The 13,035-nt window shown below is 50.0% G+C and overlaps 1 protein-coding gene across 1 annotated transcript in view; it reads left to right on the top strand.

The window, feature by feature from the left end:
* LOC140406370 (transient receptor potential cation channel subfamily V member 5-like) overlaps window positions 1–12,509 on the top strand; it is a gene marked incomplete at its 5' end in the record, with an annotated part of 90,017 nt that extends 77,508 nt beyond the window's left edge. Inside the window, 2 exons of the mRNA XM_072494457.1 lie at window positions 10,598–10,704; window positions 11,632–12,509. Coding sequence (XP_072350558.1) covers window positions 10,598–10,704; window positions 11,632–11,872 — 348 coding nt within the window. The remainder of the gene's footprint in view (window positions 1–10,597; window positions 10,705–11,631) is intronic.
* Window positions 12,510–13,035: the final 526 nt, after the last annotated feature.

Genomic DNA, 13,035 nt, shown 5'->3' with positions numbered 1-13,035 from the left:
TGTGTTGTGGGAGACAAAATCAGTGTGCAGTGGGAGACACAATCAGTCTATGGTGGGAGACATAGTGTGTTATAAGAGGCACAATCAGTGTGTTGTGGGAGACACAATCAGTCTGTGGTGGGATACATAGTGTGTTATAAGAGGCACAATCAGTGCATTGTGAGAGACACAATCAGTGCATTGTGGGAGACACAATCAGTGTGTTGTGGGAGGCACAGTCAGTGTGTGGTGGGAGACACAATCAGTGTGTTGTGGGAGACACAGTCAGTGTGTTGTGGGAGGCACAGTCAGTGTGTGGTGGGAGACATAATCAGTGTATGTGGAAGACACGATCAGTGTGCTGTGGGAGACACAATCAGTGTGTTGTGGGAGATACAATCAGTGTGTTGTGGGAGGCACAGTCAGTGTGTGGTGGGAGACACAATCAGTGTGTTGTGGGAGACACAATCAGTGTGTTGTGGGAGGCACAGTCAGTGTGTGGTGGGAGACACAATCAGTGTGTTGTGGAATACACAATCAGTGTGTTGTGGGAGACACTATCAGTGTGTTGTGGGAGGCACAGTCAGTGTGTGATGGGAGACATAATCAGTGTATGTGGAAGACACGATCAGTGTGCTGTGGGAGACACAATCAGTGTGTTGTGGGAGGCACAGTCAGTGTGTGGTGGGAGACACAATCAGTGTGTTGTGGGAGGCACCGTCAGTGTGTGGTGGGAGACACAATCAGTGTGTTGTGGGAGACACAATCCGTGTGTTGTGGGAGGCACAGTCAGTGTGTGGTGGGAGACACAATCAGTGTGTTGTGGGAGACACAATCAGTGTGTTGAGGGAGGCACAATGAGTGTGTGGTGGGAGACATAATCAGTGTATGTGGAATACACAATTAGTGTGTTGTGGGAGACACAATCAGTGTGTTGTGGAAGACACAATCAGTGTGTTGTGGGAGACACAATCAGTGTGTTGTGGGAGGCACAATCAGTGTGTTGTGGGAGGCACAATCAGTGTGTTGAGGGAGACACAATCAGTGTGTTGTGGAAGACACAATCAGTGTGTTGTGGGAGACACAATCAGTGTGTTGTGGGAGGCACAATCAGTGTGTTGTGGGAGACACAATCAGTGTGTTGTGGAAGACACAATCAGTGTGTGGTGGGAGACACAGTCAGTGTGTTGTGGGAGACACAATCAGTGTGTTGAGGGAGACACAATCAGTGTGTTGTGGAAGACACAATCAGTGTGTGGTGGGAGACACAGTCAGTGTGTTGTGGGAGACACAATCAGTGTGTTGAGGGAGACACAATCAGTGTGTTGTGGAAGACACAATCAGTGTGTTGTGGGAGACACAATCGGTGTGTTGTGGGAGGCACAATCAGTGTGTTGTGGGAGACACAATCAGTGTGTTGTGGAAGACACAATCAGTGTGTGGTGGGAGACACAGTCAGTGTGTTGTGTGAGGCACAATCAGTGTGTGGTGGGAGACACAATCAGTGTGTTGAGGGAGACACAATCAGTGTGTTGTGGAAGACACAATCAGTGTGTTGTGCGAGACACAATCAGTGTGTTGTGGGAGGCACAATCAGTGTGTTGTGGGAGACACAATCAGTGTGTTGTGGAAGACACAATCAGTGTGTGGTGGGAGACACAGTCAGTGTGTTGTGGGAGACACAATCAGTGTGTTGTGGGAGACAAAATCAGTGTGTGGTGGGAGACACAGTCAGTGTGTTGTGGGAGACACAATCAGTGTGTTGTGGGAGGCACAATCAGTGTGTTGTGGGAGACACAATCAGTGTGTTGTGGAAGACACAATCAGTGTGTGGTGGGAGACACAGTCAGTGTGTTGTGGGAGACACAATCAGTGTGTTGTGGGAGACAAAATCAGTGTGTTGAGGGAGGCACAATCAGCGTGTAGTGAGAGACATAATCAGTGTATGTGGAAGACACGATCAGTGTCTTGTGGGAGACATAATCAGTGTGTTGTGGGAGACACAATCAGTGTCTTGTGGGAGACATAATCAGTGTGTTGTGGGAGGCACAGTCAGTGTGTTATAGGAGGCAGAATCAGTGTGTGGTGGGAGACATAATCGGTGTATGTGGAAGACACAATCAGTGGGTTGAGGGAGGCACAATCAGTATGTGATGGGAGACACAATCAGTGTGTTGTGGGAGGCACAGTCAGTGTGTTATAGGAGGCAGAATCAGTGTGTTGTGGGAGGCACAATCAGTGTGTGGTGGGAGACATAATCGGTGTATGTGGGAGACACAATCAGTGTGTTGTGGGAGGCACAATCAGTGTGTTGTGGGAGGCACAGTCAGTGTGTTATAGGAAGCAGAATCAGTGTGTTGTGGGACACACAATCAGTGTGTTGTGGGAGACACAATCAGTGTGTTGTGGGAGACAAAATCAGTGTGTGGTGGGAGACACAATCAGTCTGTGGTGGGAGACATAGTGTGTTATCGGAGGCACAATCAGTGTGTTGTGAGAGACACAATCAGTGCATTGTGAGAGCCACAATCACTGTGTTGTGGGAGACATAGTGTGTTATAAGAGGCACAATCAGTGCATTGTGAGAGACACAATCAATGCATTGTGGGAGACACAATCAGTGCATTGTAGGAGACACAATCAGTGTGTTGTGGGAGACAAAATCAGTGTGTGGTGGGAGACACAATCAGTCTGTGGTGGGAGACATAGTGTGTTATCGGAGGCACAAACAGTGTGTTGTGGGAGACATAGTGTGTTATAAGAGGCACAATCAGTGCATTGTGAGAGACACAATCAGTGCATTGTGGGAGACACAAACAGTGTGTTGTGGGAGACACAGTCAGTGTGTTGTGGGAGACACAATCAGTAAGTGGTGGGAGACACAATCAGTATGTGGTTGGAGACATAGTGTGTTAGAAGAGGCACAATCAGTATGTGGTGGGAGAAATAGTGTGTTCGAAGAGGCACAAACAGTGTGTTGTGGGTGACACAGTCAGTGTGTGGTGGGAGACATAGTGTGTTAGAAGAGGCACAGTGTGTTGTGGGAGACAAAATCAGTGTGTGGTGGGAGACACAATCAGTGTGTTGTGGGTGACACAGTCAGTGTGTGGTGAGAGACATTGTGTGTTAGAAGAGGCACAAACAGTGTGTTGTGGGTGACACAGTGTTGTGGGAGATACAATGGGCGGGATTCTCCCAACGGGAGTCTAAGTGCCGATGCCGGAGTGTTTTACTCCGGCATCGGCACCCTTTCCCAATCCGCTATTCTGGGGCCTACGTGAGGCTGGCAGGGGCAGCGCCTTGGGTCCTGCGCATGCGCAGTTGGGCAGGCGGCAACTAGCGCATGCGCAGTGGCCGTCCTCCCCCAGGCCGCCCCGCACAACAATGGCGCCGGGCTATAACATTGCCGACGGAGGAAAGGAGGCCCGCCGTCAGAGAGGCCAGCTCGCCGATCGGTGGGCCCCGATCGCAGGCCAGGCCCCTTCGGAGCACTGCCCCCCCCCCTCCGGGTGAAGGAGCCCCATCCCCCCCCTCACCCCCCCCCCCCCCCCCACAGGCCACCCCCTTGCGTTCCCGCAGAGTTCCCGCCGGCAGCGACCAGGGGTGAACGGCGCCGGCGGGACTCTGTCATGTCGGAACGGCTGCTCGGCCCATCCGGGACGGAGAATCAGCGGCCCCGCGGATTCCAGCAGCCCGCGGTGGACGCTGCGCCAAACGCGCCGGCGCAAATGGCGCCGATTCTCCACACCTCGGAGAATCGCGCGCCGGGATCAGGGCGTCAGGGCGCGGTTAGTCTGATTCTCCGGCAAGACGCGGGGATCGGAGAATCACCCCCAATCAGTGTGTGGTGGGAGACACAATCATTGTGTTGAGGGAGACACAGTCAGTGTGTGGTGGGAGACACAGTCAGTGTGTGGTGGGAGACACAATCATTGTGTTGAGGGAGGCACAATCAGTGTGTGGTGGGAGACACAATCATTGTGTTGAGGGAGACACAATCAGTGTGTGGTGGGAGATACAATCAGTGTGTGGTGGGGACACAAACAGTGTGTTGTGGGAGACACAATCAGTGTGTGGTGGGAGACACAATCAGTGTGTTGTGGGAGACACAATCAGTGTGTTGTGGAAGATATAATCAGTGTGTTGTGGGAGGCACAGTCAGTGTGTGGTGGGAGACACAATCAGTGTGTTGTGGGAGACACAATCAGTGTGTTGTGGGAGACACAATCAGTGTGTTGTGGGAGACACAATCAGCGTGTTGTGGGAGACACAATCAGAGTGTTGTGAGAGACACAATCAGTGTGTTGTAGGAGGCAGAATCAGTGTGTTGTGGGAGACACAATCAGTCTGTGGTGGGATAAATAGTGTGTTATAAGAGGCACAAAGAGTGCATTGTGAGAGACACAATCAGTGCATTGTGGGAGACACAATCAGTGTGTTGTGGGAGACAAAATCAGTGTGCAGTGGGAGACACAATCAGTCTATGGTGGGAGACATAGTGTGTTATAAGAGGCACAATCAGTGTGTTGTGAAAGACACAATCAGTGCATTGTGGGAGCCACAATCACTGTGTTGTGGGAGACATAGTGTGTTATAAGAGGCACAATCAGTGTTTTGTGGGAGACACAATCAGTCTGTGGTGGGATACATAGTGTGTTATAAGAGGCACAATCAGTGCATTGTGAGAGACACAATCAGTGCATTGTGGGAGACACAATCAGTGTGTTGTGGGAGGCACAGTCAGTGTGTGGTTGGAAACACAATCAGTGTGTTGTGGGAGACACAGTCAGTGTGTTGTGGGAGGCACAGTCAGTGTGTGGTGGGAGACATAATCAGTGTATGTGGAAGACACGATCAGTGTGCTGTGGGAGACACAATCAGTGTGTTGTGGGAGATACAATCAGTGTGTTGTGGGAGGCACAGTCAGTGTGTGGTGGGAGACACAATCAGTGTGTTGTGGGAGACACAATCAGTGTGTTGTGGGAGGCACAGTCAGTGTGTGGTGGGAGACACAATCAGTGTGTTGTGGAATACACAATCAGTGTGTTGTGGGAGACACTATCAGTGTGTTGTGGGAGGCACAGTCAGTGTGTGATGGGAGACATAATCAGTGTATGTGGAAGACACGATCAGTGTGCTGTGGGAGACACAATCAGTGTGTTGTGGGAGGCACAGTCAGTGTGTGGTGGGAGACACAATCAGTGTGTTGTGGGAGGCACCGTCAGTGTGTGGTGGGAGACACAATCAGTGTGTTGTGGGAGACACAATCCGTGTGTTGTGGGAGGCACAGTCAGTGTGTGGTGGGAGACACAATCAGTGTGTTGTGGGAGACACAATCAGTGTGTTGAGGGAGGCACAATGAGTGTGTGGTGGGAGACATAATCAGTGTATGTGGAATACACAATTAGTGTGTTGTGGGAGACACAATCAGTGTGTTGTGGAAGACACAATCAGTGTGTTGTGGGAGACACAATCAGTGTGTTGTGGGAGGCACAATCAGTGTGTTGTGGGAGGCACAATCAGTGTGTTGAGGGAGACACAATCAGTGTGTTGTGGAAGACACAATCAGTGTGTTGTGGGAGACACAATCAGTGTGTTGTGGGAGGCACAATCAGTGTGTTGTGGGAGACACAATCAGTGTGTTGTGGAAGACACAATCAGTGTGTGGTGGGAGACACAGTCAGTGTGTTGTGGGAGACACAATCAGTGTGTTGAGGGAGACACAATCAGTGTGTTGTGGAAGACACAATCAGTGTGTGGTGGGAGACACAGTCAGTGTGTTGTGGGAGACACAATCAGTGTGTTGAGGGAGACACAATCAGTGTGTTGTGGAAGACACAATCAGTGTGTTGTGGGAGACACAATCGGTGTGTTGTGGGAGGCACAATCAGTGTGTTGTGGGAGACACAATCAGTGTGTTGTGGAAGACACAATCAGTGTGTGGTGGGAGACACAGTCAGTGTGTTGTGTGAGGCACAATCAGTGTGTAGTGGGAGACACAATCAGTGTGTTGAGGGAGACACAATCAGTGTGTTGTGGAAGACACAATCAGTGTGTTGTGCGAGACACAATCAGTGTGTTGTGGGAGGCACAATCAGTGTGTTGTGGGAGACACAATCAGTGTGTTGTGGAAGACACAATCAGTGTGTGGTGGGAGACACAGTCAGTGTGTTGTGGGAGACACAATCAGTGTGTTGTGGGAGACAAAATCAGTGTGTGGTGGGAGACACAGTCAGTGTGTTGTGGGAGACACAATCAGTGTGTTGTGGGAGGCACAATCAGTGTGTTGTGGGAGACACAATCAGTGTGTTGTGGAAGACACAATCAGTGTGTGGTGGGAGACACAGTCAGTGTGTTGTGGGAGACACAATCAGTGTGTTGTGGGAGACAAAATCAGTGTGTTGAGGGAGGCACAATCAGCGTGTAGTGAGAGACATAATCAGTGTATGTGGAAGACACGATCAGTGTCTTGTGGGAGACATAATCAGTGTGTTGTGGGAGACACAATCAGTGTCTTGTGGGAGACATAATCAGTGTGTTGTGGGAGGCACAGTCAGTGTGTTATAGGAGGCAGAATCAGTGTGTGGTGGGAGACATAATCGGTGTATGTGGAAGACACAATCAGTGGGTTGAGGGAGGCACAATCAGTGTGTTGTGGGAGACACTATCAGTGTGTTGTGGGAGGCACAGTCAGTGTGTGATGGGAGACATAATCAGTGTATGTGGAAGACACGATCAGTGTGCTGTGGGAGACACAATCAGTGTGTTGTGGGAGGCACAGTCAGTGTGTGGTGGGAGACACAATCAGTGTGTTGTGGGAGGCACCGTCAGTGTGTGGTGGGAGACACAATCAGTGTGTTGTGGGAGACACAATCCGTGTGTTGTGGGAGGCACAGTCAGTGTGTGGTGGGAGACACAATCAGTGTGTTGTGGGAGACACAATCAGTGTGTTGAGGGAGGCACAATGAGTGTGTGGTGGGAGACATAATCAGTGTATGTGGAATACACAATTAGTGTGTTGTGGGAGACACAATCAGTGTGTTGTGGAAGACACAATCAGTGTGTTGTGGGAGACACAATCAGTGTGTTGTGGGAGGCACAATCAGTGTGTTGTGGGAGGCACAATCAGTGTGTTGAGGGAGACACAATCAGTGTGTTGTGGAAGACACAATCAGTGTGTTGTGGGAGACACAATCAGTGTGTTGTGGGAGGCACAATCAGTGTGTTGTGGGAGACACAATCAGTGTGTTGTGGAAGACACAGTCAGTGTGTTGTGGGAGACACAATCAGTGTGTTGAGGGAGACACAATCAGTGTGTTGTGGAAGACACAATCAGTGTGTGGTGGGAGACACAGTCAGTGTGTTGTGGGAGACACAATCAGTGTGTTGAGGGAGACACAATCAGTGTGTTGTGGAAGACACAATCAGTGTGTTGTGGGAGACACAATCGGTGTGTTGTGGGAGGCACAATCAGTGTGTTGTGGGAGACACAATCAGTGTGTTGTGGAAGACACAATCAGTGTGTGGTGGGAGACACAGTCAGTGTGTTGTGTGAGGCACAATCAGTGTGTGGTGGGAGACACAATCAGTGTGTTGAGGGAGACACAATCAGTGTGTTGTGGAAGACACAATCAGTGTGTTGTGCGAGACACAATCAGTGTGTTGTGGGAGGCACAATCAGTGTGTTGTGGGAGACACAATCAGTGTGTTGTGGAAGACACAATCAGTGTGTGGTGGGAGACACAGTCAGTGTGTTGTGGGAGACACAATCAGTGTGTTGTGGGAGACAAAATCAGTGTGTGGTGGGAGACACAGTCAGTGTGTTGTGGGAGACACAATCAGTGTGTTGTGGGAGGCACAATCAGTGTGTTGTGGGAGACACAATCAGTGTGTTGTGGAAGACACAATCAGTGTGTGGTGGGAGACACAGTCAGTGTGTTGTGGGAGACACAATCAGTGTGTTGTGGGAGACAAAATCAGTGTGTTGAGGGAGGCACAATCAGCGTGTAGTGAGAGACATAATCAGTGTATGTGGAAGACACGATCAGTGTCTTGTGGGAGACATAATCAGTGTGTTGTGGGAGACACAATCAGTGTCTTGTGGGAGACATAATCAGTGTGTTGTGGGAGGCACAGTCAGTGTGTTATAGGAGGCAGAATCAGTGTGTGGTGGGAGACATAATCGGTGTATGTGGAAGACACAATCAGTGGGTTGAGGGAGGCACAATCAGTATGTGATGGGAGACACAATCAGTGTGTTGTGGGAGGCACAGTCAGTGTGTTATAGGAGGCAGAATCAGTGTGTTGTGGGAGGCACAATCAGTGTGTGGTGGGAGACATAATCGGTGTATGTGGGAGACACAATCAGTGTGTTGTGGGAGACACAATCAGTGTGTTGTGGGAGGCACAGTCAGTGTGTTATAGGAGGCAGAATCAGTGTGTTGTGGGACACACAATCAGTGTGTTGTGGGAGACACAATCAGTGTGTTGTGGGAGACAAAATCAGTGTGTGGTGGGAGACACAATCAGTCTGTGGTGGGAGACATAGTGTGTTATCGGAGGCACAATCAGTGTGTTGTGAGAGACACAATCAGTGCATTGTGAGAGCCACAATCACTGTGTTGTGGGAGACATAGTGTGTTATAAGAGGCACAATCAGTGCATTGTGAGAGACACAATCAATGCATTGTGGGAGACACAATCAGTGCATTGTAGGAGACACAATCAGTGTGTTGTGGGAGACAAAATCAGTGTGTGGTGGGAGACACAATCAGTCTGTGGTGGGAGACATAGTGTGTTATCGGAGGCACAAACAGTGTGTTGTGGGAGACATAGTGTGTTATAAGAGGCACAATCAGTGCATTGTGAGAGACACAATCAGTGCATTGTGGGAGACACAAACAGTGTGTTGTGGGAGACACAGTCAGTGTGTTGTGGGAGACACAATCAATAAGTGGTGGGAGACACAATCAGTATGTGGTGGGAGACATAGTGTGTTAGAAGAGGCACAATCAGTATGTGGTGGGAGAAATAGTGTGTTCGAAGAGGCACAAACAGTGTGTTGTGGGTGACACAGTCAGTGTGTGGTGGGAGACATAGTGTGTTAGAAGAGGCACAGTGTGTTGTGGGAGACAAAATCAGTGTGTGGTGGGAGACACAATCAGTGTGTTGTGGGTGACACAGTCAGTGTGTGGTGAGAGACATTGTGTGTTAGAAGAGGCACAAACAGTGTGTTGTGGGTGACACAGTGTTGTGGGAGATACAATGGGCGGGATTCTCCCAACGGGAGTCTAAGTGCCGATGCCGGAGTGTTTTACTCCGGCATCGGCACCCTTTCCCAGTCCGCTATTCTGGGGCCTACGTGAGGCTGGCAGGGGCAGCGCCTTGGGTCCTGCGCATGCGCAGTTGGGCAGGCGGCAACTAGCGCATGCGCAGTGGCCGTCCTCCCCCAGGCCGCCCCGCACAACAATGGCGCCGGGCTATAACATTGCCGACGGAGGAAAGGAGGCCCGCCGTCAGAGAGGCCAGCTCGCCGATCGGTGGGCCCCGATCGCAGGCCAGGCCCCTTCGGAGCACTGCCCCCCCCCCTCCGGGTGAAGGAGCCCCATCCCCCCCCTCACCCCCCCCCCCCCCCCCCACAGGCCACCCCCCTGCGTTCCCGCAGAGTTCCCGCCGGCAGCGACCAGGGGTGAACGGCGCCGGCGGGACTCTGTCATGTCGGAACGGCTGCTCGGCCCATCCGGGCCGGAGAATCGCCGGCCCCACGGATTCCAGCAGCCCGCGGTGGACGCTGCGCCAAACGCGCCGGCGCAAATGGCGCCGATTCTCCACACCTCGGAGAATCGCGCGCCGGGATCAGGGCGTCAGGGCGCGGTTAGTCTGATTCTCCGGCAAGACGCGGGGATCGGAGAATCACCCCCAATCAGTGTGTGGTGGGAGACACAATCATTGTGTTGAGGGAGACACAGTCAGTGTGTGGTGGGAGACACAGTCAGTGTGTGGTGGGAGACACAATCATTGTGTTGAGGGAGGCACAATCAGTGTGTGGTGGGAGACACAATCATTGTGTTGAGGGAGACACAATCAGTGTGTGGTGGGAGATACAATCAGTGTGTGGTGGGGACACAATCAGCGTGTTGTGGGAGACACAATCAGTGTGTGGTGGGAGACACAATCATTGTGTTGAGGGAGACACAATCAGTGTGTGGTGGGAGATACAATCACTGTGTGGTGGGAGATACAATCATTGTGTTGTGCGAGACACGATCAGTGTGTTATGGGAGACCAAATCGGTATGTTATGGGAGACAATCAGTGCATTGTGAGTGTCACAATTAGTGCATTGTGGAAGAAACAATCATTGTGTTGTGGGAGACACAATCAGTGTGTTGTGGGAGATGAAATCAGTGTGATATGGGGGACGTTATTGTTATGTTGTGGAAGACACAATCAGTGTGTTATGGGGACAAAATCAGTGTGTGGTGGGAGACACAATCGGTGCATTGTGGGATATCATAGGTGTTTTGAAGGAAAGCAATATACTGCATTTGCAAATGTCTTTCATGATGTCAGGATGCCCCAATGTGCTCTATTCAGCGTTTCTTTCCTCCCAACAACAGATTACGGCGTCGATGATCCACCTGGAACGGTGGCTTCCGAAATATTTCTGGTTTCGTGCTGGTATCTGTGGGAGAAAGTTGGGTCTTGGTAACAACTGGTACATCTGGTGAGAGCTCGCAAGTGATTCCAACAGCATTAGACCAGGGAAAGAAATCACCTGAGATTTCCTTCTGGACAAAGGGGCCCATAATGATTTCCACATTAGACAACTGGGAATTTGGAATTGCATGTGATATTCAAACCATAAAGATTGGATAAGTCGTGCACTGTCGACAGACAAGGTCGTGTGAGGCTGGGAATTGATCAGTTTTACAAAGCTGCACCAGAATTTGGAGGCTTGGGTCACTGTCTGTGCGGAGTCTGCACGTTCTCCCCGTGTGTGCGTGGGTTTCCTCCGGGTGCTCCGGTTTCCTCCCATAGTCATTAAATGTGCAGGTTAGGTGGATTGGTCATGTTAAATTGCCCTTAGTGTCCAAAAAAAGTTGGGTTGGGTGGGGTTACTGGGTTACGGGGATGGGGGCTTAGGTAGGGTGCTCTTTCCAAGGGCCGGTGCACACTCGATGGGCCGAATGGCCTCCTTCTGCACTGTAAATTCTATGATTCTATAATTCTATACTACACACATTTCCATCACCTCTACAGCATCATCTCACCCTCCCCATTGCATTCCAACTCATCCCATCCTTCCTGACCACTCCACTTACCACAGAATCCCTGCTCGTGTCACGGTGACCATGATCCTCAATTATGCTTGGCCGGCAATTCTGTGCAGCTTGCAGGTGGAAATGAGGTTCAATATTGGGGACTGTGTTGGCCATCATTATTCCAGCACCAGGATTGAACCCTATACTGCAAGGCCCCACACAGTTAATCCTCAAGCCCAACTTGTCGACCAGTCTTTCAGGCCACCTCCCCAACCTTCCCACAAAGACTCATTATCCACTTTCTCTTTGTCCCCTATAGGAAGCCTTTAGATGTTTGAGAGGCTAAAGCAAGTTGTTAATCGCTTGACCTCTCTATTTTGGCCTTACAGGGTGGAAGACACGGTCGATAGTGATATGAAGAGCTGCAGCGGTCCCAAGCATGCAAAGGTAGACCAGCATCAGGAATCTGGGAGCAAGACTGAGAAAGAAAAAAGCAACCACCAATCCCCCATTGGGCATGAAGCAGAGCAGAACTCCAGCATTGAGCTGCACATCCTCCGACGCAGGTCCCGGATTCACTGTACTAATGAAGCTTTCAATGAGGTTAAAGAGGCGGATTGCTCTCTGTAAACTCTGAGAGACACTCTGTGTCAACGACCATTGGAGCTTCGATGCTGTGGAACATCTGTCCATTCTCCTATAAACGTGTTGGGAAATTTACTACTGGAGGGCCAAAGGGGCCTATCATACATAAACCTAAAGGTTTTGAGGTGGCAAAGGACCATTGGCACTCTGATGTTCTGCTCAGACTGAACATGGTTTGGTGAACAATTGATGGGGAGGATTTTCTGAAGTTCATCTTTCTGCCAGTCTTGCTGAACTTCACTACATTTACTATCTATCCTTCCCCTTCGCTGAAAACTCAGAGAATCTTACTTTTGATCGAGGGGTTCAAATGCTTTAAAATAGATACCCAGAGTAAATTATAGGTTAGGCTCTAATTGAGCGGTTCAGATGGTGACATATAAGATGGCGGATAGCCGCTAATTTAATCTTGGCCTTCAGATGGCTTATAGATAGAATAATGTATATCTGGGAGTTTGAAGATGGCTAAGTGCACAGAGAGAATACAGAGCTCCTCATCTTGATGGCATTACTGTCTGTGCATACAAGATGGCCACCTGATGAACAGCATGAGGATTGAAAATTCTACTTATTAATGTGATATTTAAATACATATATATATACATGCATTTATCTAATAAATCTCTATTCAAATTTGTGTCTTTGTTTATGATGAACATCTTAGCAATTCTAAAAGGAAGCCATCCAGTCCTCTGCATCCACAGTAGTGCTAACTCTCCTTGGATGGTCAGTGCAGGGAAGATTTAACTTCTGGGGTTAGGTTGAATTATAGAGCAGAGAATAAGAACAAAGAACAAAGAAAAGTACAGCACAGAAACAGGCCCTTCGGCCCTCCAAGCCTGTGCCGATCATGATGCCCTAACTAAAAAAACCTTCTCCCCTGACTCGGTCCGTATCCCTCTGTTTCCTCCCTATTCATGTACCCATCGAGATGCCTCTTAAATGTTGCTAATGTGCCTGCTTCCACCACATCCTCTGGCAGCACGTTCCAGGCACCCACCACTCTCTGCGTGAAAAACTTACCCCGCACATCTCCCTTAAACTTTCCCCCTCTCACCTTGAACCTGTGCCCCCTTGTAAATGACACTCCACCCTTGGAAAAAGTCTCTGACTATCCACCCTGTCTATGCCTCCCATAAATTTGTAGA

This window comes from Scyliorhinus torazame, unplaced genomic scaffold (genome assembly GCF_047496885.1).
Source record: "Scyliorhinus torazame isolate Kashiwa2021f unplaced genomic scaffold, sScyTor2.1 scaffold_510, whole genome shotgun sequence".
Taxonomy (NCBI): Eukaryota; Metazoa; Chordata; class Chondrichthyes; order Carcharhiniformes; family Scyliorhinidae; genus Scyliorhinus; species Scyliorhinus torazame.
This window is presented reverse-complemented; position numbering and strand designations above follow the sequence as displayed.